The 26,598-nt window shown below is 46.2% G+C and overlaps 1 protein-coding gene across 5 annotated transcripts; it reads right to left on the reverse strand.

Moving 5' to 3' along the window:
• Positions 1 to 624: 624 nt before the first annotated feature.
• map4k5 (mitogen-activated protein kinase kinase kinase kinase 5) lies at positions 625 to 26,026 on the reverse strand. Of its 5 annotated transcripts, XM_069717625.1 has the most exons (35): positions 25,619 to 26,025; positions 25,107 to 25,342; positions 21,468 to 21,525; positions 18,924 to 19,014; positions 17,644 to 17,708; positions 17,374 to 17,429; positions 17,243 to 17,290; positions 16,281 to 16,323; positions 16,131 to 16,203; positions 15,570 to 15,701; positions 15,235 to 15,297; positions 15,044 to 15,125; positions 14,349 to 14,465; positions 13,739 to 13,817; positions 12,340 to 12,405; positions 11,397 to 11,455; positions 11,074 to 11,141; positions 10,347 to 10,391; positions 10,203 to 10,245; positions 9,299 to 9,509; positions 9,188 to 9,211; positions 9,021 to 9,106; positions 8,739 to 8,780; positions 8,531 to 8,615; positions 8,329 to 8,408; positions 6,988 to 7,048; positions 5,620 to 5,734; positions 5,382 to 5,440; positions 4,987 to 5,090; positions 4,656 to 4,833; positions 4,285 to 4,353; positions 4,105 to 4,197; positions 3,824 to 3,894; positions 2,531 to 2,586; positions 625 to 1,088 (listed from the first exon to the last, which is right to left on the reverse strand). In XM_069717625.1, exons 2-35 carry the CDS (start codon positions 25,212 to 25,214, stop codon positions 1,001 to 1,003), a joined length of 2,718 nt encoding a protein of 905 aa, XP_069573726.1. In that variant the 5' UTR covers positions 25,215 to 25,342; positions 25,619 to 26,025; the 3' UTR covers positions 625 to 1,000. The 5 variants fall into 5 exon arrangements, with proteins under 5 accessions (XP_069573726.1, XP_069573728.1, XP_069573727.1 ...); XM_069717627.1 differs by lacking the exon at positions 12,340 to 12,405; XM_069717626.1 differs by lacking the exon at positions 9,188 to 9,211.
• Between the last annotated feature and the right edge of the window lie 572 nt (positions 26,027 to 26,598).

Genomic DNA, 26,598 nt, shown 5'->3' on the forward strand with positions numbered 1-26,598 from the left:
CATCACAGAGTTCTGACATGTTCAGTCCATCTCAGCGATCCAAACTCCCTGATCCGCCTGAGCCTGACATCACATCAGTCAGCAGGATGGCGCGCTGCGTTCAGGAGCGTTGATGTTGCCGCTCTGAGACCAATTAGAGGCGCCCAGTCAGAGGAGAGGCAGACTAAACAGGGACACGATGGGATTAATAGTCACTCGTCTTCCTGATCGTCCCACCGGACGCCCATTCCTCACCGCCGCTCCAATCCCTCCACACAAACCACAGCACATTCACGTAGTCATGGTAACAACAAGTTTTTTTTTTATTACAAAAAACAGTTTACATTAAACGTTTTGCGAAGGGAATGCAGAGATGTTAATAAAAGCTGTCCCTCATTCTGTCGGTTTATTTTAAATAAAAAAATGTACAAAAGTGCTGATATGGTGCAAATAAAGAGGAGAAGAAGGAGATGGAGGAAGAGGAGAAGAAGGAGATGGAGGAAGAGGAGAAGAAGAGGTCTATAAAAGAGACATGAACATTACATGAGGTCTAAAACAGAGCAGGAGGTCACACTATATTACAGAGCAGTAAAAACTAGGTAGTTAATCCTCACACTGCAGACCGGCTGTGCCGGTCTGTAAATCCAACACGCCCTCTGACTGAGGAGGAGGTTAATAAATATAGTTTAAATAACCCCAGCTGGAGGGGTCCTGTTCCAACTGATCGTTAGTGATGAGGACAGACCATAATAGCTCTCCTGGTGTTTCTAACACAATCTCACTTCCTGTGAGTCTTAATGGCACTTTAACCTGTAACACCTCTAATACAATGAGTGAGGAGGAGGAGGAAGAACAGTCCATGTGCTGCTGTAACATCTTCCTCATCACTGACCAGCTGCTGTAAGGCGACTCATCACTCCACCTGGCTGAGGCTCCTCCTCCGCTGACCTGCACATCCTGTGATCAGTAACAAGCGCTCTCAAAAAACTGTTTCACATCACAGACTCCTCCCACACGAGGATCAGTAACTGTTCTCATGACCGGCCAGGATGTAGAGGTTGCTCAGGGCTGTCGGGTTGTCGGTCGGTCGGCTCTCCAGAACCACCACCCTACAGAACACACGCAGGACCAGCAGTTAGTGAACAGAACCACAACCTTTAATATCAGCACCATGCATTCTACTATCTAACAGAAATCTAAACTTTTCACAGGAACCCAACAGATCCAACTTTGAATCCAACTCCGTTTCACTTCCTGTTTCACTTCCTGAACGAGCCTTCACCTCGCCGGCATCCATCAGAGATCCGTCACTAACAGGGTCTAATCGTTGCTGCTGAAGCTGAAGCTCGTCTCCTTTTGTAAAAATGACTGACATCGATCTAGGAAGTCTGACAGGTTGGATTTATTCTATCCTCCAAGCAGCTGCAACCGGTCTTGTATCTTATTAAAGATGTAAATCAGCAGTTGCCTCGAACACTGAAGTCTGATCCATATTCTGTTTTAAATAACATGAATTAAACACGTTTTATGGTTCTGAGGCAGCGGGAGATCAAACGGGAAGTAAAGAAATGATACGAAGAACCACCAGCTTCCTGACGGGACGTTCACCGACGGTACCGGCGGTCGTAATGTCGCCGCATGTCAAGTTCATGTCATGTTCAGCCGGATGACAGTCGGACCGTCAGAACCTTGCGGGTTCTGTCTTGTGGTGCTGACAGGTGAGCGGTCCATACTGTCCGTTCCATCAGATGAAATTACAGAGAGACACTCACACCCGGCTGGCACTGCCCCGGCAGCGGTGAATAAAACATGGGAGGACCAGGCAGCGGAGAGACGGCACGCCGGGTGGCACCGCTGGGAGAGCCACCTCCGCTGAGCACGCTCAGTTGGTGTGTGTGGGAACAGAGTCACATCAGCCTGAGCAGAGGCTTCTTTTACAGGAGATGATCAGCTGATCGGTCAATAACATAATGATTGATTGATTGATTGAATGTTGAGTGACGTCCACATTTCCAACATGTTCATGTTCTGTGACTTTAAACTGACTTCAGGTTCTGTCGGTCAGTTTCACTGATTGCTGACTTTTTAAACACGAAACTATCAGAAAAGATGCGGTGAGTCCAATTCTGCTCTGAAATCAACAAGTGAGTAATTATCGGATATAAAGCAGAATCTTTAAACATCCTCTAAATGCAGCTTCTCCAATGTGTTTCTGTCTTTCTCCCTATCTATCATTCAAACATCATTCAGGTTCTGGACGTCTGTTAACAGTCGTCGAGTCGAGACCAGCGCAGTGAGACGTGTGGGCTCTGAACACGGGAGGTGAGGAAGCTGTTTGGTTTCCAGGTGATGAAAACCAGAGAGACCCGAGGACGGTTCTGATCCAGAGGGTCTCATGGAGGAGAATAAATCACAGCAGCAGGAAGAAGCTGCTGCTGATCAGTTTCTTCTTCCTGTTCCTGTTGTTAACCCCTCGGAGATGTTCCCACCTGGAGCTCCTCCACTCGCCGCTCTGCGTGTGCACTAAAAGTCTGAACAGCTCGGCACCAACCTGTCGGATCCGAGGAGGCGGAACACTCTGCTGGGATCGCAGATCTCCTGGGTCACCTGGAAGGGAGAGAAACAGGTGAGGCGTTCAGGGTACGACGGGAGAGCAGGAAGAACAGCGCGTGACGTAGAGGACGTGAGCATTCAGCACGCTGCATCAGACACTGTGTTTATATGTCCCGTACATTGTGTTAAATCAAAAATTTCAATATGATTTTTATTTTATAACTGAAAATCATCAGATTCAGCTGATGTCAGTCATCTGTCTCCATGACGATCAGGAGTTGTCTCTCAGCAGGGCACCTGTCTTGTCCCTGTCTCTCTGGATGTCCCAACTCTGCAGTGTTAAAGCATGCTGACATGAACACTGCTGACAGATGGGAGATACAGTGTGTGTGTGTGTGTGTGTGTGTGTGTGTGTGTGTGTGTGTGTGTGTGTGTGTGTGTGTGTGTGTGTGTGTGTGTGTGGGACCTGCTAGGTGTAAGTCTTTGGCCTCAGCAGAGAACTGATCTGCTGAGTCTGAACCAGAACACGGATCAGCAGGCGGCCGGTCACCGCCTCGCTGCTCAAAGGAATCATAAAGGCTGAATTATTCAGAGCTGCTGCGTGACGCCTTTATTTCATGACGGTGCATGAATTTTACATGGACGCTGACATTTCAAAACTGCTCTTCACGGTCGCGCTGTGGAACCGGGTCGGGCCTGCGGGACCCCGTCTGACACGGCCGCCTCTCTAAAGGCCGGATCGGCTTTCATAAAAACACAACGTTCACCTCCCTGACATCTTGGCTTTATTGTTCCTCTGGGTGCAGCTCATGATCGGGTTCACGCTGAATCCCTGCGTGAGGAGGACACAGTCGTTACCTGGACCTTACAAAGACACACTTGAGGCTGCACCTGAGGATGGATCTCCTGCTGTCACCTGCAGCGTGTCACACAGAAACATCATCACCTGCAGCGTGTCACACAGAAACATCACCGCCACTGAAACTGATGTTTGGAGACCAGTTTAGGGTCAATCCTCTGATTAAAGGACTGAAACAGGGTTTACACTACAGATAGGAAATATCAATCTGTATTCTAATCAACTTGAATTATTATTATTATATTTCTGTCGTTATATTTGTTATATTGTTTTATATTTGTTTTATTTGTTATATTGTTTTATATTTGTGTTATATTTCTGTCATTGTTATATTTGTGTTGTGTTATATTTGTCATTTTGTGTTGTATTTGTAAATATTGTGTTGTATTTGTTAATATTGTGTTATTTTGTGTTGCAGTAGTTGCGTTGTACCTCGTTGGACTTGAAGCTTTTTCCCTGCATGCCGTGCTTCCAGAAGGCCAGGACGCTGTCCTGAAGGCACACTGATGAAGAGGAGGAGAGTTAGTGCCGATGAAGGTCAACTAGTGAGACATTAACACGAGTCTCTGCTGGATATAAAACAGCTTCATGTAGCTCAGTGTGTCCTGCTGGTATATAAATAATATTTCCTTTAAAAGGTGTCTGGATTTACAGTAACATGAACGGCACGTGTTTTTGTGTTTCTTCACACAGAGGTAGGCAGAGTCTCTCACCAACAGATCCGATGCAGAAGTCGAAGCTGAGCTCGGACGCCAGCTTCTTGTTGGACTTCAGTCGACCCTGCAGGTTCACGATCTTCAGATTTTCTGAGGAGAAGATGTCATGAACAAACTGTTAGAGAGATATTTACATCTGAACTTGGAACTATTTAATCACACTGAGGCTGTACTCACGGTCCAAACACACCAGCACCGTGTCTCTCTCCAGCTGGGTCACGTGGATCGCATCCACCTGCTGGTTACCTGCAGGCAGGACAGGAGCATCACAAACAGTCCAGTTCTCCTGACAACACCGACAATAATCTATCAAATGTAGTTGTACGGCAGCATAACATCAGTACTAAAGAATCAATCGGAGGCTGCAGAGCGATCAGTGTTTCTCCTCCTCAGGACATCAGAACTTTAGAATCAGAGCTGTAATAAAAGGAGCATCCCTGCCGTGGATCCATTTCCAAATGCCTCCAGGTGTCTCATTGTCCCCTCCGTGAACCAGAGAGCATCTTTAAATGTTTCCGTCTGTGTAACGCAGCAGGAGTCAGACTCACTTGTTCCCATCTCGGTGAACCAGGAGGAGCAGGAGTTGAGGTTGATGGTCTCGAAGCGGACCACCTGACCCGGCTCGGTTCCCAGGCTGATGGCCACACACACCAGAGGGTACTCCTGCTCCGGGACCACCAGCATCTCAAACACCTTCAGCGGGCTCGGCAGGGGGAAGTCAAAGTGCTGCGGCGGGGAGAGAGAGACCAAGGGAAGGGTCAGAGGTCAACGAGGCAGGTGGGAGGAGCTTTAACAGGTCAGAGAGCCCATCTCATGAGAATGTATCAAACGTGAGCTCAGAGGAGAGACGAGTTCATTAAAGTGAAACTGAATACTGACCTTGATGAGCATGAACCTCTGCATGGGTTCATACCACTGCAGCAGCACGATCCCAGACTGCAACGCCCCACACAGGTACTTATGGCCCGTATACGGGTTTCTCACTGGGGACGACAACAGTTAAAGAGTATATAAATAAGATCTACACATATAAGATCTACATACATAACATCTACATACACAAGATCTACGTACATAACATCTACGTACGTAAGATCTACGTATGTCCTCCATGACAGAGTGGACAGTTTAAAGTCTTAGTACCGAGTATCCTGAACAGTCATTAAGGTTAACAGGACAGAATAAAGGAGGAGATGACAGAGTGGACATGTTCTCCTTCATATAACGGAGAAGGTAAACACACCTGAGAGGTCATGAGGTCAAAGGTCACTCACCGATGCAGCACTTGTGGCAGCCCTTTGTGTCGGGGATCTTGGTCGTCAGGGCGAACCTCCTGAGGAGGGAAACAATCAGAGTCGTGATCTGAGTCTGTAAAGGATGTCTGGAGGCAGCCATGTTTGTTCCAAACAGTTAAGATGCTGCAGAGTGGTGGGGGAGGGTGTGTGTGTGTGTGTGTGTGTGTGTGGGGGGGGGGGGGCTGCTGCTGTGACCTTGTCAGTGCTGTGACCTCACCTTGGTAGAATCTTGTCGGGGAAGCGGTGTGTCTGGAACTGCGCGGCAAGGCCGGGCTTCTTCAGCTGCTCAAACAGCCCGATGAGGTTGTGAGAGTACAGCTGGAAGGTTTTCCCTGCAGAGGAGAGGAGATTGATTACAACAGACCGGAGGGAGTTTCTGGAGGTGGGGGGGGGCTGGAGGGCACTGATTAGACTGATAACATAAGTATGGACTATTACCACAACGACATATATCCAAAAATACAGCAGTGTTTCCCAGAGGGTGAGAACTTACTAGAGGTGGTGTGAGAGCTGTGTAAATACAGGGACTTGTGCAGTTTAGTGTGTGTGTGTGTCAGGTCAGATTTAACTGATAAAATCTAGTGTTTCCTCTTTAACACCCATCCCCCCCCCCCCCCTCTCAAACTCCTCCTGAAGGAAACACGTCATTTATATGGTTAGACACTGGGTGAAACTAGAGGGCTCTTGTTTTGAAACAGAAGTGCAGACCAGAGGTGCATCTCTGATCCATCACTCTGTGACAGACTCTCTTTATGTTGATGATATTTCACATTTCTTTTACAGCTCAGTGAGAGTCTCTGCTGTGTTTTACAGAATTTTAAGGTCACAGATTCCAAAATGAGTACAAAAAAAAAATGTTGATGGGGGAAACTGTGAACTGTCTGCTATAAAACCAGCGGCATAAAAAGTCAGAGTGAAGCTGTGGTGTCTCAGGTGCACCTGAATGTGATGAAGGTCAGATAAACCCTGAGAGTAAATCTGAGTTAATCATCTACGGATTTAAATTAACATCCAAATTATTAATGTGAAGTGGTTTAATGTTAGGTTAGACGTGGACAGGGGGTGATGATGATGATGATGGTGACAGCGGGATTACCTTCTGATGGAGCCGGTTAGTAGAATATCAGATGAAGCCAGGCAGCAGGAGGATGGACAGAGTCCAGGGAAGAGGAGAAGAGAACAGAGGTTCAGTACACCGAGAGGCTGACGGATGAAAGTGAAAGTAGACCTGCAGCTGTAATCCATCCTCGCCGTCATGCCGAGAGGACGACGGGCTCGTCGACGGGCTGCCGTCACGTGGTTTCACTCAGCCAATCAGAGTGAATATAAGGAATGAACTACGCCTGCAGCCGGTTCACACACGCTGCAGAGATCAGTACAACTGACACACTGCAGAGTGTGTCAGCTGACGTTATTTCAGGGCTGCACACGTGTGTGTGTGTGTGTGAAAGGGGGGTGGGGAGATAGGGGGGGTGGTCGTGTTGGCTTCAGGGGCAGCCAGATAACGCAGAACGAAGCAGCAGCAGCAGCAGCAGCAGGTTATGACAGGTTGGGGAAGCGGGAGGCTGGCGGGAATGTCACTCACCTGACAGAGACATCAGGTTGTTGTTGATGACGTACAGCCACGTGCACTTCCTGGGGAACAGCTGGACACAGACAACACTCATCGTCAGAGCTCAGAGACAAGAGACGGGAGGTCATCTATCACGTGAATGTTTACCGAACGCCTCCCTCTGACCGTCCAATCACAGCTTAGACACTCTTAAGTGAGCACGGCGGGCCCGCACAGCTCTTTGCGCTGCTTCAATCTATTGAATGGGGCCAATGTTCGAACTGCATCTGTGCCAAAACGAGCATGTAAAGACCCTAAAGACGGAGGAGCTTAACAAAACGTTCTCATGAGGAAAAGCAGGAAGAAGCTGCTCTGACTTATTCATATATATATTCATATATATATCATATATATGAACATATATTCATAGTCATATATATATTCATAGTCATATATATATTAATATACATATGAATATATTCATATATATATATATATATGAAAAAGTGTTTGCCCCCCTCCTGATTTCTTATTTTTTTTGCATGTTTGTCACACTTAAATGTTTCAGATCTTCAAACAAATTTCAATATTATTCAAAGATAACACAAGTAAACACAAAATGCAGTTTTTAAATGAAGGTTTTTATTATTAAGGGAGAAAAAAAAGTCAAAGTCCTGACCTGAATCCTATTGAGATGCTGCGGCATGACCTTAAAAAGGCGGTTCGCGCTGGAAAACCCTCCAATATGGCTGAATTACAACAACTCTGCAAAGATGAGTGGGCCAAAATTCCTCCACAGCTGTAAAAGACTCATTGCAAGTTATCGCAAACGCTTGATTGCAGTTGTTGCTGCTAAGGGTGGCCCAACCAGTTATTAGGTTTAGGGGGCAAACACTTTTTCGATTTTTGATTTTTTTTTTTTTTGTTGATTTTATACACTTTATTAATCCCCGAGGGGAAATTTCTTCACTACAGCAGGGGGGCTCTCAGGGGGGAGATGCTGCAGCAGGACCCGGAGAGAACCCACGCAAGCACAGGGAGAACATGCAAACTCCGCACAGAAAGGCCCAGAACCGGATTTGAACCCGGAACCTTTTTTGCTGTGATGTGACAGTGCTAACCACTGCACCACCGTGCCGCCCGGACCATGTGGGTTTGGATTTTTTTTTCTCCCTTAATAAAAAAAAACTTTCATTTAAAAACTGCATTTTGTGTTTACTTGTGTTATCTTTGACTAATATTTAAATTTGTTTAATGATCTGAAACATTTAAGTGCAACAAACATGCAAAAAAATAATGAAATCAGGAAGGGGGCAAACACTTTTTCACACCACTGTATATATTTAGTGAGTGCTAACCGTCAGGTGGTGTTACCTGCTCCATGGTGGCTTCGTGCAGCTCATTGAGGTTCAGCGTGTAGATCCCGTCCTCCGTTCCAAAGATCAGGTACTGATCTGGGAGGGAAACGTGACATTAAATAAAGCACGATGACCGTGTGTTTGTGAAACGTGACATCAAATAACGGAAACGTGATGACAACGTGTTTGTGTTTGTGACGTCGCTGCCCTGCAGGTACCTTTGGTGTCCGGATGAATCCAGGAAGTGGCACAGTTGATCTTCAGCGGACAGCCGTCGAACACTTTAGAGAAACAGGCTCCCATCTGAAACACACAGCAGCCCGGGTTTAAATGGGCCGAACCACAGAGAAACAGGTTTTAAATGGGCTGAACCACGGAGCGGGCGTGGAACCACAGAGAGGTGGAACAGAGAGATGATTGACTCACCAGGACTTTGGGAGTGGGAGGCAGCCCATTGATGGCCGGTTTCTGAGGAGGAGACACAACAATGATGTTAAATTTAGCTGCAGCCTCAACAACGAGACAAACAAACTCTGTGCGAGTCTGTCAGGGAAGATTTAAATGTTCTGCACAAATTCTCCAGCCGTCAGAGGACAAACGTCATATTTGAGTTTTCGGAGGGAGGCCCGGCAGAGATGCTGAACATGTACAGGCTCCCAGTGAGATGTTTTCAAGTGAAGAAGAGAAGTGAAAGACGTTTGGACTCACTGGGAACTCCTTCTTCTCTTTGCGGTGCTGCCGGTTTGGAGGCGGTTTGGAACTTTCTCCGTTCACGCTGCCGTCCGAGTCGTTATCTGTCGGGACAGAGAGTCGGCAGGTGAAGGAAGGCCTGAGGATCAGCAACGCTAACGTGGATCCACGTCAGGCGGTCTTACCTTTACGTTCAGACCTGCTGAGAGCTTGTAAAGTAAGACAGGTTTTGGTTATACGAGACCCGCTTTCGTTTGCCGAGACGTGACGAGGAGAAGCGAGGACAAGAGACTCACCGGGGTCGGAGGCGTGGGACAGGAGGCCGGGGCTGCTGACGCTGACTGACAGGAAGTCTGGAGACGAGTTCTCTCCCTTGTTGCCCTGCTCGGGGGTGCTCTGTCGGCGGGCCGCCTGGCCCGGTCCGTTCTCAGAGTTTGGGAACCTGCGGACGGTCAGCAAGCGCTCGTCGTTCAGGCCAAGTTCCTCCGACGAGCTGTTTAACCGAGGCTGAGAGGAAACCACGGGAACAGTTCGGTCCTTATTCCAAACACTTTGAAACATTTAGATGAAAATATCCCCTAAGCTCAGCAGTTATTTTGTGATTGTTTTGATCAGAAAGGTTTGGTTTTACCGTAGATTTTGCCAAAAATGACGATGAAATTAGTTTTTTTTTAAAGTAATATTGCAGTAATCTGTGCTGATTTTCTGTGATAATAACCCTGCTGCACATCCCAGAAATATCTGACTCGTAATGTGTTTTTCTGTCTGTGTTGAACTTATAGAACCATCACAGGGCTCAGAGTGATAAAAAGTGTCGCATCTTTCCAGAACAGACCGTCTTTGACTGTAATATAGAACACGAAGGCTTCATCTGCTGTCAAAATAAGAGCTTTACATGCTTTTTAAATCACATTAATTCAACACTAAAACAAAGTTCAGTCTCTTACAGCTGGAGGTGTGGAGAAAACTCAATGAACATATTCATATTTCCCACAAACCCTGTCACTTCCTGTTGTTGCGGTTACCTAGCAGCAGTTTGTTTTGATGGCGAGGGGAGAGGGGGCGGAGCCCGGATGATTGTTATTTTGGGTAATAAAGTTTTATTTTGAAAGGAGACTTTGATACTTCCTGCAGAGCTTCTGCCGATGACAGTTTTTACTGAAAAATAGTGAATTTTAAAGGACTGACTTCAGAGCTTACCTTCGGAGGAAGAGGAGGAGGAACTCCGGGCTTCATAGTCAACCTGAAATAGATATTTTTAGACAGATGTCGACTGAAATAATGAATAATTCTGTATTTGAATGAAATTCAATGAATGAAATTTAATCTATTGCTAAAACTCACAGCTCTACTTCGTCGAAGGCGTCTTCCAGATGGGCGGTGTGTCCCCTGCAGGATAGACAGAGAGATGAGTGAGGACAGAGAGACTCGTCGGCCTCAGGAGGACGTCATGTAAACCCTCCGTGTCTCTCTGGAGCAGAGCAGCTGATAAATCCTGTCTGAGGCCTGTCAACACTCTGCATGTTCAACAAAATAAGAGCTGCAGACAGCCTTCAGAAAAAAAGCTGCCGCCTCTCTAAGAAATAAAGTTCTCTGGACGCTGTAGTTCGACAGTCATGTACACCGCAATGTTCTCAGTCTGGATCTACAGCTACCACCACACCACACATGGTGAATGGAGGAGGGTTGACCAGGGGAGGGGGGGGGGACTAGATGGAGGAGGTCACTACAGCGAGCACACACAGTGTTAGTGTTACCGTTGGAACAACTCATCCTCAACGCTTTTCAGAAGACTCCTTGGAAGGGAGGAGACGACAGAGAGACGACAGCCGAGAGGACGCAGAGGACAAAAAAAAAAGAACAGTCAAAGCACATGAGAGGAGCTTAGAGGACGTTTCAAACTGCAAACTGCAGGTGGACGAAAGACGGAGGACGGACAGGAGGAGGTTAGCAGGTTAATGAGAGACATAAACACAGCAGATAACCAGGAGTTTGTTCTCTGTCTCAGGACAGAGAGAGAGGTAGGGGGTAAATAGGAGCAGTTCCCATGGCGACAGTGTCCATGGTTTACCTGGCTGTTATTCCTCCCTCTGCAAAAGGACTCCAGGGGGACGGGAAGTCTGTATCTTTACTCACATCCTGTTGACAGGCAGATAAAAAAACAGATTTAAATGTTTATTAATTTAGTTCCTCTACAGGTGAACAGGTAGAAGTGATGAAGATGATGTAACAGGTAGAAGTGGTGAAGGTGACGTAACAGGTAGAAGTGATGAAGATGATATGCCAGGTAGAAGTGATGAAGGTGACGTAACAGGTAGAAGTGATGAAGATGATGTGCCAGGTAGAAGTGATGAAGATGATGAAACAGGTAGACGTGATGAAGATGATAATCACCATCTCAGTGTGAGCCTCTGTTTCCTTCCTCAGCGGCGGTTCAAACTGCAGCTTGTCGACTGTGAACGACAAACATAGACTTTTACATTTATTGTACACACGTTCAACACTAGAGGGCGTCAGAGCCCAACACTTCACACGCACACGCACACACACACACACACACGCACACACACACACACAGGGTGTGTAAAGTGTTGGGAGTCGAACTGTCACTCAAAGTCCGTCTCAGACTGAACGAGCTACTTCAGCCTCTCAGCTGAGAGGTCCTGCAGTCTGACACTGAGCAGAACAGGAAGTACTGGTCCATCCGTCGGGATAATAACGATGTGATCCGGCTGCAATCCTGATGGGAATCAACCAACCTGCAGATAAACTCTCCACGCAATCAGCTTCATTAACAAACTAACACTATTCAGGAATCCAGATGTTTCTCCCAGAATGCTTTGCGTTAAAGCGATGCTGCAGTTTTAACAACACAGAGGAGGTGAGACGGGTCAAGAAAGTTATAGATCATCAAAATGTCACTGATGACCTGCGTTATCCACCGACAACAGCTACACGTTGTGGTTTGAAATCTGACTATGCTTTCCTCTATCTGACTTCCTGCCAGCTGATCTGCTCTGAGCACTGACCCGGTTCTGTGAGGCTGACTAGAACATCAGTGTTCAGCTCTGGTGGTCCTGATGAAAAGAGAACTAGTGGAAATCTTCACTGTGATTTAGTTTGAGTCTGACAGGAACCAGGAAGTCGCACATGATTCAACATGAATAGAGTTGAACCACAGAGAGGAGTCGCTTCATGCGGCTCCATGCAGCTCCATGCAGAGCCTCATCAGTCTGCTGACAGCCAGCGCTGCGTTCCTCTCCAACATGATCCTCGTCCTCTGGAAGTCTCAGACTGAAGTAACAAACACACACCGTCTCACTACACTGGCACTGACCTGCTGACCCCCTCTGTCCCTCAGAGACACCCGACAAGCGCCCGCCTCCGTCTGATCCACTGTTCGCTTCATGTGGGAGGGAAGGTCAGACAGGAGTGAGAGAACACCAGACAGTAAGTACAGTAACACACACACAGCTACAGCTAAGTAACACACACACACACACACACACACACACAGAGCTGCAGTAAGACAGATGACGTATCTCCACCGCTGGACTGTTACACCGTCCTACACTGATGACACCACCACAACCACAACCACATCTACAACCACAAAAGACACACACAGCTTCCTTGACGGGTTCCCATCTGTTAAACAGTCTCTGATTGGAGGATCATCTCAATAATAACTGTTGTTCCATGTTCTCTATGGAGCTTTTGATTCCACATCCATGTTCTCTATGGAGCTATTGATTCCACATCCATGTTCTCTATGGAGTTATTGATTCTACATCCATGTTCTCTATAGTTATTTATTCTACATCCATGTTCTCTATGGAGTTATCGATTCTATATCCATGTTCTCTATGGAGTTATCGATTCTATATCCATGTTCTCTATGGAGTTATTGATTCTACATCCATGTTCTCTATAGTTATTTATTCTACATCCATGTTCTCTCTATGGAGTTATCGATTCTACATCCATGTTCTCTATGGAGTTATTGATTCTACATCCATGTTCTCTATGGAGTTATTGATTCTACATCCATGTTCTCTAGTTATTTATTCTTTTTCCATGTTCTCTGGAGTTATCGATTCTATATCCATGTTCTCTATGGAGTTATTGATTCTACATCCATGTTCTCTATGGAGTTATTGATTCTACATCCATGTTCTCTATGGAGTTATTGATTCTACATCCATGTTCTCTAGTTATTTATTCTTTTTCCATGTTCTCTGGAGTTATCGATTCTATATCCATGTTCTCTATGGAGTTATTGATTCTACATCCATGTTCTCTATGGAGTTATTGATTCTACATCCATGTTCTCTATGGAATTATCGATTCTACATCCATGTTCTCTATGGAGTTATCGATTCTATATCCATGTTCTCTATGGAGTTATTGATTCTACATCCATGTTCTCTATGGAGTTATTGATTCTACATCCATGTTCTCTATGGAGTTATTGATTCTACATCCATGTTCTCTATAGTTATTTATTCTACATCCATGTTCTCTCTATGGAGTTATTGATTCTACATCCATATTCTCTCTGTGGAGGTAACTGTGACACTGAGGAGAAGGAGGAGAACCAGCAGGGCTGCAGGATTAGAGGGACGACCAGCAGACATCCATCAGACCTGTCAACCTGAACACCTGACCAACAGGTCGGCCAATGACAAGGGGGAGGGGACACACACGTCAGGGGGCGGGGCTTCTTGTTCACTTACAGTCGATCTCTGAGCGCGTCCTCTCAGCTCTGGCCTGCTTGTTGGTGGAGCGGATGGTGTGTCTGACAGCAGAGAGCGGCTGCAGATGAAGAGATTCGCTTATTAGTCATCAGGCTCATTATTATCTTATCATCTATCAAACTAATCTGAAAGTCTGAAACTAGCAGGATCGGTTGAAGCAGAGTGGAGAGCCGTTTCCTCCCGCATCGCCACATTATTATTATTCCTCCCAGAGGCTGCTTGTTCAAAGCAGCTCCACTGCTTTCAGTCAATAGTGTTGAGACAAAGCTGCTGCTGTCTGAAGGAGAAAGGAGCTGGTACCACCTCTTTGGCTGCCACACGCATGCATGTGAGGCCGAGTCCAGTTGGAATAATAATGTCAATGGAGAGAATGAAGAGGGAGGGGGAGGGGAGCATGAGATCAGACTCAGCTCTCTGTTCTGATATTTACATCCACTGCAGAGTAAGTGACAGTTTAACTATGAGAAGCTGCATCACATTTAGCAACTGAATCATTCGTATCACTAATCTGCAACAAGACGGCCTCAAAAACATCTTTATTTCTGATTTCATCTCTCAGCTTCTTAAGGAGATGCAGCCGGGCCCGTACCTCCAGGTCGTCGTCGTCCACCTCGCTGTAATGCTGGTGGTTGTCGGGGTTGTTCATCTTGTCCAGGAGGTCGACGGCGAGCCTCCGAGTCAGACCGGTCTGGGCCACGAACACATGCTGCAGGAAACAACACGGGGTTAAACATGTCGGACGTCCTGATCTGATGGAGGAGTGTAGAACCAGGAGGACGAGGAGTTCAGGAGGAATCTACAGGGTTGGCATTAATCAGCAACTGTGTTTGTAAGAAACAGTAGAAACAGTAGAAACGGGAGAAACAGCGGAAATGGTAGAAAGAGGAGAAAAAGTAGAAACGGTGGAAACAGGAGAAACAGGAGAAACAGTAGAAACGGGGGAAACAGGAGAAACAGTGGAAATGGGGGAAACAGTGAGAAACAGTGGGAAACAGTAGAAATGGGGGAAACAGTGGGAAACAGTAGAAACGGGGGGAAACAGTAGAAGTGTGTTTCCAGTGCGACTGAGGTCTAAGAATTGAAACCATGTGTGAGCTGAACTTTGCTCCCATTTTTAATACACTGACTAGAAGAACAAGTGAAGAGTTGGAGGACGGAGTCTGAAATGAGCAGCTCAGTTCAGACAAACACAGAGACTCACTACTTCATCAGGAGGAAGAGCAACAGAGAAACACTTCAGCTGCACATTTCTTCACTTTAATAACACAAACAGATTCCTCTCACCGACAGAAGTTTCTCCGCGGTCGGACGCTTCTTCGGGTTCTTCGTCAGAGACACTTTGACAAAGTTATGGAAGGCGGCGGACCTGCAGGACGACATGAGACCGTTTTTAATACGCCGCTGAGTCCCGCTGATGTGATCCAGGGACCGGAGGACACAGAATCAGAACCACCTCAGGTCACAGAGACTCTCACCATTTGTTTTTGTCTTTTAGTTTGGGAGGCTGGAAGCTGCTCTTCGACATCAGGAACAAGGCCCTGAGGAGGACAGAAAGGAGCATGAAGGAGACTGGAGGAGGAAACAAAACCCACTGAGAAGTCATTCATTCATCAGGAGACACGAGGAGGTGTGAGGAGACGCGTGCGAGGAGAAGACCTGAAGAGAAGTGAGGAGGAGACGCGCGCGAGGAGGCGCAAGGAGGAGACGTGAAGAGGAGAAGTGAGGAGGAGATGTGAAGAGGAGACACGAGGAGACAGCAGCAGGACGGAGACTCCGACTGCTCCCTCTCAGGTGGAAAAAGCGAACTCACCTCATGGGATGCAGGTCGAACATCGGCGGCTGCAGCTCGGCCAGCTCGATGGACGTGATGCCGACGGCCCAGATGTCGCACAGCTGGTTGTAGCCGCCGTTCTTCTCCACCGCTGCGACTTCAGGAGCCATCCTACAGAGTCGGGACAGAGACGAGGAAGAAGGGACGTTTATTCACACATGCCGCTCCGACGGAGCGTTTGGAGCTCAGTGGATCTGCCAGGAGTTCAGAGGTACTTGTCTGCTGCTGTGGGACCGAACTGGTCTCTTCACTTCCAGCAGCAAATGGTGTCAAACTATAGCTGAAGGATTCTGGGTAAAACCTTTTCTCTCAGTAGAAATGTTTGGTGCATTGTTCTGCTGATACAGAAGGAAACTGGAGGAGTCAGAGAGAGGAAGGGGCGCTTGTTTAGATGCAGCTGATGAAATGAGGTCGTTCTGAGTGCCTGAATCCAGATTTGAAGAGGATTTATGGTGCTGGTTATAAAACTCAGTCGGATGGAAAATATTCCCGAACCAGACCAGCAAAACCAGAAGCTGCTTCACGAGGACACACACTCACCAGTACGGAGTTCCAATGAAGGACTTTCTCTTGGCGATGGTGGCGGTTATCTTGGCTGCGACTCCAAAGTCAGCTGGAACGAGGATCGACAGGTTGTTCAGATGATGTAACAAACACATGACTGAGTTCAGAGAGTGGGAGGACACTTACCTAACTTCACATCTCCGTTGTCTGTGAGGAGGATGTTGGCCCCCTGGAAAGAAGGAAGATAAGAGTCAGGAAGTAAATCTAGCACGATGATTGGAAGCTATATAACGCTGAGCTGCTGCGAGTCCACTGGTTCGGTTCCCCGTGTGTAAATCTGCTCTCTGGACTTCCAGTGAAACTCTCTCACAGTGTTTCTGTTGGCCGTGACTGACAGGCGCTCTGGTGGCATCCTGCGGTGAGAGCGCAGGAAACAGGAAGTGCTCTCTGCTGTCGAGCTGAGAGGAGATAATGGGTCCGGCCCTGACCTTCGTGACAACACGAGTGCTGGCCTGCGGCGAACTTTCACCTTCACTTCTGCTCTTCCTGTGACGTCAGTCCGCAGCTCACAGAGACATCATAGCTCTGTGAGAGGAGGCGTTACAGAGGCACGAAGAGTTTGAAGTTGCTGCTGCAACTTATTTATCTTTTTCTAATACAAAGATTGTATTTTGAAAGTCTTTATACATGGGGAGTGTTTTATTTTGTTTTCATGGGATAATTCACATCCGTATAATTTTTCTAACTGTTATTTTTGTCATGAGGACTTCCACACAGAATATCAAGAAAAAGAAAGAAGAAAAAGCAAACTTTATTTTGAAAGGTGCCAACCAATCAAATTGTGAGGAACAGAGGTGACATCACAACTGTTCGGGTCTCCACCACAGACTGTATGTAAAGAAAGTGGACGTAGCTTCTGGGTCTGACAACTGAAGCCTTAAAGTGTAATACCACTGAGGACCACCAGGGTGAGAAGATCTTCATCACTGAGAACTGAAGTGAACATTTAAGTGGTGCAGCAACTGATCGCAACTGCTGCTGTGTGAGGACCTCTAATCAGTCAGTCAGTGTGTGTGTGTGTGTGTGTGTGTGTGTGTGTGTGTGTGTGTGTGTGTGTGTGTGTGTGTGTGTGTGTGTGTGTGTGTTACCTTGATGTCCCGGTGCATCTTTCCCTTGCTGTGCAGATAGCCCAGACCCTGCAGAGGACATGATGCTGGACTGAGTTCAACTGAAGATACAGACCGTTTGACAAACTGTGTAAACGTAAAGGTAAAATCACCTGTATGGTCTCTCTGCTGACGTATGCGATCTGAAGCTCCGACAGAGGTCCCGTCACTGTGACAGACAGACAGACAGACACACACACAGAGAGAGAGAGAGAGAGAGAGAGAGAGAGAGAGAGAGAGAGAGAGAGAGACACACACACACACACACACACACACACACACACACACACACACACACACACACACACACACACACACACACACTCAAGTCAGGATGGACTCCGTGACTACGTCATGCTAGTTACTAGATGTGAGGAGCTCACCGTGGTAGATGTCCTGCAGAGAGCCTCCTCCGCAGTACTCCATACAGATCCACAGCTTCTCTCGACTGATAGGGAAGCAGGAGACAAAAACGCCAAGTCAGCAACAAACACATTGATGAGCAGCACGACACTTACACTGGAAGAAAAATATCATTTTATAATGGAGAAGGATGAAGATAAGAATAACAATTTAAAAAATCAGGGAATCCTGACTAAGATATCTGCGTGAGCAATAGAGATAGAGATAAGTATTTACAGGTGGAAAGATGGAGGTAATAATACAGTTAAATATGTCAAAGTGCAGTCGAGTTGCAGAGTGTGAAGCTGCTGGTGACTTCCTGTGGTCTCACACACACACACACACACACACACACACACACACACACACACACACACACACACACACACACACACACACACACACACACACACAGGTGTTAAAAGTGTTGGCTGGTTTTGTAACTATGTTCACAAAGTCTGACATGAGAGTGGAAAGTAGAAAAGCTAAATTAAAACTTCGAGTGACGACTTCATCACCGCTGACAGTTTTAACTGAAAATACTTCAGATAAACAAACAGGTCAACAGGAAACTTAAATATCCCCGAACAAACAAACAGTGTAGCTTCTAATAGGATGAGTTTAGTTGTATAATAAAATATGGTGCTCATTAACTGTGACCCGTCTGTGTGGTGGGCCAATCCAGAACCTCCCTGCTGAGAACCTCCGAGCACCAACAGCCTTATAAAAGCAGTTCAGAGACTTGTATTCCAGTTAAACCTGCTGGAGGTCGGCGCAGCCGTGGGTGGACCGGACCCACTTCCTCTACCCACCGGCTCCATTACAGCAGCCTGGCTCTGAAAGGGGCCGAGTCAGCACCCGTTGGCCCGGTTCAGAGGGCTGAGTCATTCTTTCACACGCTGCTGTGACTCACTCATTAAATGCCTCGTGAGTTTCAGGAAGCAGCTCTTTAAATCCTCCCGAAAGGTACGTTTGCATTCCACCCTGCCCTGGATGGGCGGGGACAGATGGAGGAGGGTGGGACAGACTGAAGTGGGTGGGGACAGATGGAGAGAGGAGGGCGGGGACAGACGGAGGAGGGCGGGGACAGACATACAGAGGAGGGCGGGGATAGAGCGATCAGGGCGTGGACAGATGACTGCAGGGCCAGGCGTTGGAGGGCGTGGTCAGCCGGAGGAGGGCGGGGACAGAGAGGAGGGCAGGGCCATACGGAGGAGGATTAAAGTGACGGAGCTGCTGGAGTCCAGTGAGCTGCTCTTACCAGAGGTAGCTCCCAAAGTAGGCCACGATGTTGTGGTGCATGCATTCCTTCACCATGAAGATTTCCTGCTGGATGATGGAAAAGTCGTCCCCTGGAAACACACATGGACAATAAATTATTCTGTTTTTTCTGTGGAGAGAACTGAAAGGAGACACGACTCCAGGGACCTGAAATCATTTATGATGTTTGTGAAGTGAAATACTGACAGAAGAACCACTGAAGAGTAAATATGAGGTAGAAAGGTCGTGAGCTGAAAAACTTTCCATAATAAAAGTCACGCTCTGACTGTGGTTCCAGATTTCATCTGTGAACGCAGCGGATCATAAAACAGAAGGAACGTTGTACTTTCAGACTCCGACACTGCAGGAAGTCAGAGGACAAAAGAATGTGAAGCCCTGCAGAGACATTCAGACCTCCATCAGCATGGTGTCACCGCACACTGCAGTCCACAGCCACATCTTTAATGGACCCGCATCCACATCTTTAATGGGCCGAGACTCTGCAGGCTGAACACGGTCCTGCAGCAGATTACTGACACCATCAGAGTCCAGTCAGGGCGGTTAATCCGCCTACAGCAGGCTGACACCGTTATACAATCTTCTGGACGTCAGAGTGTTGAGAATACTGAACTTTGACCTTCAGACACAACAGAACGACCAGCTCCCGGTCCATTAAAGTAATCCAGAACCAGAGACACCTCCAGAAACCTCTGAGGCTCCGCCTCCCAGCATCACCGGTTTGGATCCGGTGAGGTTCAGGGTCGGGTTCAGTACCAGGTGAGGTAGAGCGGCCCGTTCTCAGCTGGTCTGGGAGGTTTATGTTCCCTCACGTGAGCTTAAAGTCTGACTGGAATGTTCCACGGGTCCGATGATCCAAACAATAAACAACAAACTGGAAATTTCCAGCAGAGGATCAAGAAGATTTCTACATTATGAAAAACACCACGAGAAGTGCATGTGTTACCGTGGAGTCTGACGTTCAGTTAAATATATCGGCACATCTTCGAGGAGCCACAAACATTTCACAAAGCGCAACTCGGTGACTCTAAAATACAGCGAGTGGTCTCGGTGTTGCTTTGTTGTGCGAGGAGAGGAGAGCCACTTCCTGCCAGACCGAGAGCTTCCCTCTGCTGTGACGGTGCGCAACTTTCAATTCAGTATCTCAACACACTTCAAACTGAACGTTCAAACCTTTTACCCGCAGTTTGGCCTCATTGATATCATTTTATTTAAAACAGGAAAGACCTGGCGGAGCAAAAGGGGTTGGTTGTCATGACGTGAAGGAGGGCCCGGCTGACTATGAGTGACAGAACTAATAAGAAATTTGCCACAGCGGAGTTTGCGATGGGAACTGCAACGACAGCGGCACCTCGAACGCTTTCACAATAGGAACAGAGGTTAAACAAGATGTACTGTTGTTGGGAACGGCCAAGAAGAAAGAGAGAGAAACGGTCCTGTCGACAGTCAGCGACTCTAAATCGGTCACTGATCTGATGAAGCAGCTCTGCAGCCGGAGTGCGTCGCCACTACCCTGATCCTCCTGTCTCCGTCTCCCCGTCACTTGCCTGCATACCGGCTCCTCCCGGTCAAACCTGTTTTGAGAGCTCGGTCCACCCAAAGCTGTTTACCGTGGAGCTCAGTGAGAAAAAGAGTTTCCTTCTCAAATAGGATTATCTGCATCGGTTAATCCTCCGTCCGTCACACAAAAAATAAAGCAAATATGAACAGGTTTGGTTTTTTTTTAACAGCTGCGCAACTAACGCACATGTGAAGGAACAAGGGATTTTTTTTTTTTTACCAGATAATCTTTGTAGTTCAACTGGAACGCTGCTGTAAATCATTTTATAACTGCGGAGGCACATCTGGACATTACTGGAGCTTATTTTGTTATTTATGAACTGAGGATTTATATTTTACCCGTTCAGTAAAATAAAATAAAAACATTCCAATTTAATTTCTTTCACAAACTTCCAAAGACTTCCTATCAGAAGGTGTGTTTTTCTGCCTTGATGTGATTTTATTCTCACTTATTTATAAATAAATGTTTATATCATCACCTGTGCTTCGTGCTGTAATTGTTAATGTATCAATTTAAATTTGCACTGAACCAGATGATGCTGACGGGCTTCTCTGCACACGCACATCCAATCGGAGGCAGCGTGATAGTGATGAGATGAATGAAAGAGAAAACAAACAGAAGTGAATCTCCCGCTAATCAGCTGAGCTGTCTGGCTGCTGCCGCTACAAAGCTCGGAGTAATCCCACTAATCTGGATGGTCCCGACTCTGTCACTGGGTCACCAGCATGCAGACAGAGAGACGGCAGCAGGATACACATTTATATTCTAATAATTATATTCTCCCTCATTCTAGCCTGCAATCAATATATTAGAATAATGTTTCAGAGTGGAGGAGAGATCAGCGTCGATGAGTTCAGTAATAGAAATACTGTTTTTCTGCACATTTAAATCACAACCCTGGAAATTTAATTTGTTTCAAGCCGTTCGGACTGCGGTGAAGATGAAGATGAAGGTGATCAGTCTTACCTGGTTCCAGCTTGATGATCTTCACAGCAGCCAGTTCTCCTGTTTGGATGTTTCGAGCCTGAAAGACATCACAGAGGGTTTTAAACCACGCAGAGCTGCAGCTTGAGCGTCATCTTTTAATTCTAATAAATAAATAAACATGGCGAGAAGAAATCTGCAGCTTTAAATCAGTTATCGAAGACAAACACTGCAGAGGTGCAGCTTGATCTTCATCTTTTAATTCTAACAACAAAACACACACACGGAGGGAAGAAATCTTTAAAGCTTTCAACCATTAATCAAAGATTAACACTGAACACACAAGACAGAAGAAATAAACACCGACTACTTCCAGGTTCAGGCTCCTCACTTTGAAGATTTGCTGCTTTCATTTGATGGTTGGAACAAAACATATATCTGATCTCACTTTGACCTACAGAGTATCCTGATGGTCATTTATTGGACCAAATGTTTGATTAATTAACCAGCAGATTAATGATTTCATTTACTGCTGCAATCCAGATCTGTATTATCTCGTTATAAAAAAAATAAAAAAATCGAACTGTGACTTAAACATGTTTTTATGTTTATATGATATTTTGTACTGACTTTAAGCGGGCAAAAAAAAAAGAAGCAGATAAGTACAAATTTGCGGGCCTAAATAAAAGTGACAGGACGTGACCCGATGACCTACATGGGCATTAAACCAATGAATGTCACTCGGCTGATCCTCTGAGAAGGCTGTGAAAAATATTCAGCTCCTGCTTCAGCGACTCCATTAATACCATGTTTGGTTACTTCTACTTTATTTGAATGTAAAGCAGAGTGGAGAGTCTGACCAACACCCCCACGAGTATTTGTGCATCAGCAGCTTCACGTTCAAAACCGAGAGTGTGCAGAGGCAAATTATTATTTAAAAGTGTCTCGTCTCCTGTGAAATTTCTGAGCTGAAGGCGACGAAAGGAGGTCAAGACGGGATGTGGTTTAGTCTGAGGGAGGCGTCAACAATAAAACCCTGCGGCGAGGCACCTCACAGCGCTGTGGACGGTGCTGCTGATCTATAGATATAAACCCTGCAGCTGATCTACAGATAAAAATCCCTGCAGCCATCAGCTCACCTGCAGGCTGACATAGATGTTCACCCCGCAGTCTGTGTGTGTGTGTGTGATCTGACACCTTTATGCATTCAGCTCGAGGGTTTTTGAAATGATTCTATTTTAACAGTGGACGCCGGTTAATGACGACCGCTTTGCAACCTGCATCTCTCTGAACACTTCCTGAAGAAACTGGTGACCGACCTGAGAAGTGAACAAGTAAAAGAGGAAGTTGCGAGCTTTCGCATGCGTGATGCAGCAGACAGGACGCCTTCAACAAACCCCGATCTGATAAGAGAGCCATCGGACTGAGAACGAACAGGTGTGTCTGACATCTGTCGGGTCACAGGTCACAGGTCACAGTGGCGTCTCTTTAATGAAATAATCAGGAGAAAAGCTCGACATCCAAAACAAAGGCCCATCACGTGGAGGAGGATGCAAAATTGTTCACTGAAACATTGTCAATAAAGTGAGTGAAACATGTGCAGCATGTTCAACACGAACATCAACACAGAGATCAATAACCTGCTCACTTGAAAGAGACTCAGTCAGCTGACCTTCCGTCACTATGAAAAAAAAAAAAAAACAGGAAGTAACCTCGGTGATGTCAACCTCAGGTTTCCTGAAGCCGTGCTCTCGGCTGATCCAAAAATGGTCACAGAGATGGTCTGTGGGAGGAGCTAAGGAAGCCTGAAAGCTACAGGCAGCTTGTCACCTGTGACTCCACCCACCTGTCAGTCAAAGCAGCCCCGCTCTCAAGCCATCGCAACTTTAATCCTTAATACGGTTTAAACCGAGACTTCATAAAAACTTTGTAGTTGTCGTGAACGGGGAAATTAGCTAGAGACCGAAACCTTGTTTGTACCAGGATGTAAACATGTTCAACACGAACCAATAAACATGTTTATTTCTGCTGTAAACATGTTTATTGTAACATGTTGGTTTGAGGGGACCGACTCGCTGCTGGAGCCTCTAGTGGAGATTCGAGGAACTGCAGGTTTTTGTAAGGGGCGACCAACAGGGACGTCACTGATTGGTCGGTGAGCTTTTGTTCTGAACCCTCGAGTTCGATATTACAGACAAGATGTTAAAGTCATAAGTATATGACCCAACCTCTAGTGGACATATGAGGAACTGCAGGCTTTCGGCTTCTGCTTCTTTCTTTTTTTTCCTGCCCAAATTAAAGTCGTCTGGCTAAGAAAAAAATTTCTGGCACAAAATGAAAGCACGACTCATGTCCCACACTTTGCAGTAAACCGTTAGAAGATGTGATGCGGTCTGTAATCGCGTGAAATAAATCCTCACAGGTGACAAACGGTTTAAATCTTGCGCACGGCAGCCGGAGGAGGAGTTTTCCCACTTCGGGGTGTTTCCGTTGTCAGAGCAGAACACACCCATGGTGAGACGCGTGTTTAGACAGGGGCCCGATCAGATTGCAGCCCACTGCAGCAGCGCTCCTCTCCGGGAGAATACCAGGCGCTGCATTCCACTGGGGGGGACGTGTGTGTGTGTGTGTGTGTGTGTGTGTGTGTGTGTGTGTGTGTGTGTGTGTGTGTGTGTGAAGGTGGGGGGGGCTCTGTGCAGAGGGAGGCCATGACGGACCGGCTGAACTATCAGAACCATCAGACGGTTTGTCTGAGACAGACGGACAAAATAAGAAAACAAATTCTCGCTGCAGCCAAACAGAAAACTGAAGCTGTCACTCAAACACACCAGAGACCGATGTGGCGTCTGCAGGACTCGGCTGCTGTGGTCGAGGTGGGACGTCATCGCACTAAAAAAAACCTCTGCTTTTTAACATTATTATGGACTATCATATCATATCATGTATCAAATGTACACTGTCTGCAACAATAATAAAAAAAATTAAACACCTCGGCGTTGTACTGTTAGAGAAAACCCTGCATAATCAAACTGCATTCATAACAAGAATAAAGTGATATTTATGGAGTATTTTCTTCAGAAAAAGAAGAGGTGCGCACTTCCTATCAGGAAACTAAAGCTGCTTTCATCATCTTTTACTGTACTTAATATGAATGTCAGAAAATATAGGAAAAATATCATCTACAACTCCTCAGAGGAAAAAAAAAAAGATGAAGTCCTCATATTGTTTGTTTCTTTGACCAGAGACAAAGAAAAGCAGCAAATCCCGTGAATTTTCTTTCTATCAACTGTCATTTTAAAACCGTGTCAAAGTGGATGTGCTGCAGTTCGAGCACGTTTCCTTGTTCCTTCTCAGTTCTTTACATGTGGTAACAGTCTGCAACACATCCCATAAAGAGTCCTGTCATCTATACTGAAGTACGTTTGTAGATTTAGATCAGTTTTACAACACAGCTGCATGCTGCAGGAACATTTCATTTCACCAGAACAAGTTCTGCAGCCTGCACAACCAGGAAAACACAAACCACCGAGTCATTGAACTTAAACCGATGCAGTCGAGATGATGTGAAGCCGATATTTCTGCAGAAGTCTGGTTTAAATGACATGTTCTGATTAATTAAATGCAAGTGAAGGCACGTGCAGCTCTAATGACAGACTGTGGGAACCAGAAGCTGCTCGGTACCTTGTACACGTCTCCATATGTGCCGCTTCCGACCCTCTGAATGAGCTCGAAGTCGTGTTGCGGGTTCCTCCTCTGGATTTCTCCGCTCGGCCGGGGAAACAGATCCATGGTGGCTCCACCGGAGCAGCTTTTACATCTAGTTGGTCCAATCTGGTGTCGGCGGGTTGGTGTGGCAAATAGTCCTGAAAGCGAGTGGATCGGTGTCACTCAGAGGGCCCCTGTCCGAGATCCATGACCTGAGGGACGCAGAAAAAGTTGCAGAAACAAGTCACAAACAGCGAGAAACAGACGAGTTTTTATCGTGACATCTGAAACTACAGCAACAGAAACTTTAGAGTTTAGTTCAGCTTCATTTACCGCTCAAAGTAAAGTTAGAAAAATTAAACCAGCGTTAGCATAAACACTGGGGTCACTCCAGCAAATAGCCGGAGCCACTTCGGGGTTTAGCATCCATCCAGCTAATGCTAGCTAAGTTAGCTTCGCGTCCGTCTCTTAACTTCAACTGTTCGTACCTTTGACGACACAAACCCGGCGGAGGAGCACGGTTTGCATTTTAAACCTGTCCCCGGCGTTCAGCGACGAGATGGCGTCGAATAACTGCAGAGAAAGAGACGTGGAGCCCCCTTTTGTTGTCGAGGAAACTGGAGTAAACTTCAGTTGGCTGTTCACTCCGTCTCCTTCACAGCAGCACGGACGGCACAGTCCCGTTCAATCCCCGCGAAGACACCCGCTGTAAATTCTTCCGTGGGCTTGTCATTTCCCTCCGAGGATAGTTTTAGAGAAGTCTAACACTCACATGGAGAAAACCAACCATAAACTACAGAAATAATGCGTTAATTTCCAATTTACTGAGAGAAAACGCGTCCGTAAAAGCAACAGTGTGTCGCTAATCCCCTCTGCGGAGTCGCAGGACTCTGGTGCTGCGTTCAGGAGCGCCTCGGAAGACCTGGTTTCGCAACAGGAAAAATAATCCACAACAAAAGTTTGACTCCTTCAACAACAACCGATTAAAAAAAAAGATTATTACAACATGGGTCATATGACAAGAATATATATATATTTTTTTAATATAACCGAGTCGATAAAAAACAATTAACATTTGAAAATACATTTCATTTATTGTAAACTGTTTGCATCTGCTTCTGGTCAAAGTTTTGAGTTTCATCCCATAAACTGAAAAAATGTCATTCTCAAGCATAATTTCTAAAGTATTTTTTCTTTACTTGACTATGCTCCATTGCACCTTAACTCAACTACATTAAATATACTGCACTATTTTCCTTCCACTTTATTTATTACATTAGTAACAGTGACCCTATAATTTCCTGTTAGATTAAGATTTTAAAAGCCCATAATGACCACATACAGTATATGACACATTGTTATGTGATAAATGAAACCACCCAAACATACATGAAACAATCAGCTCCACCGTGGTGTCAGTAGCCTCATAATAATAATATTTTTTTATTTCTCTGAGAATGAGATGATT

This window comes from Brachyistius frenatus, unplaced genomic scaffold (genome assembly GCF_029030835.1).
Source record: "Brachyistius frenatus isolate BFR_SWC_R1_liver_20210118 unplaced genomic scaffold, ASM2903083v1 Contig_178, whole genome shotgun sequence".
Taxonomy (NCBI): Eukaryota; Metazoa; Chordata; class Actinopteri; family Embiotocidae; genus Brachyistius; species Brachyistius frenatus.

Bases quoted from the DNA above. Each gene is read 5' to 3' on its own strand.
- map4k5 (XM_069717625.1), bottom strand. From the start codon at position 25,214: ATGGATCTGTTTCCCCGGCCGAGCGGAGAAATCCAGAGGAGGAACCCG. The intron at 16,324-17,242 runs GTAACACACACA...CCTTCTTTCCAG, and splicing joins AGATGCACCGGGACATCAAG to GGGGCCAACATCCTCCTCAC. The intron at 10,392-11,073 runs GTAAACCATGGA...TCTATCCTGCAG, and splicing joins GAGGGAGGAATAACAGCCAG to GGGACACACCGCCCATCTGG.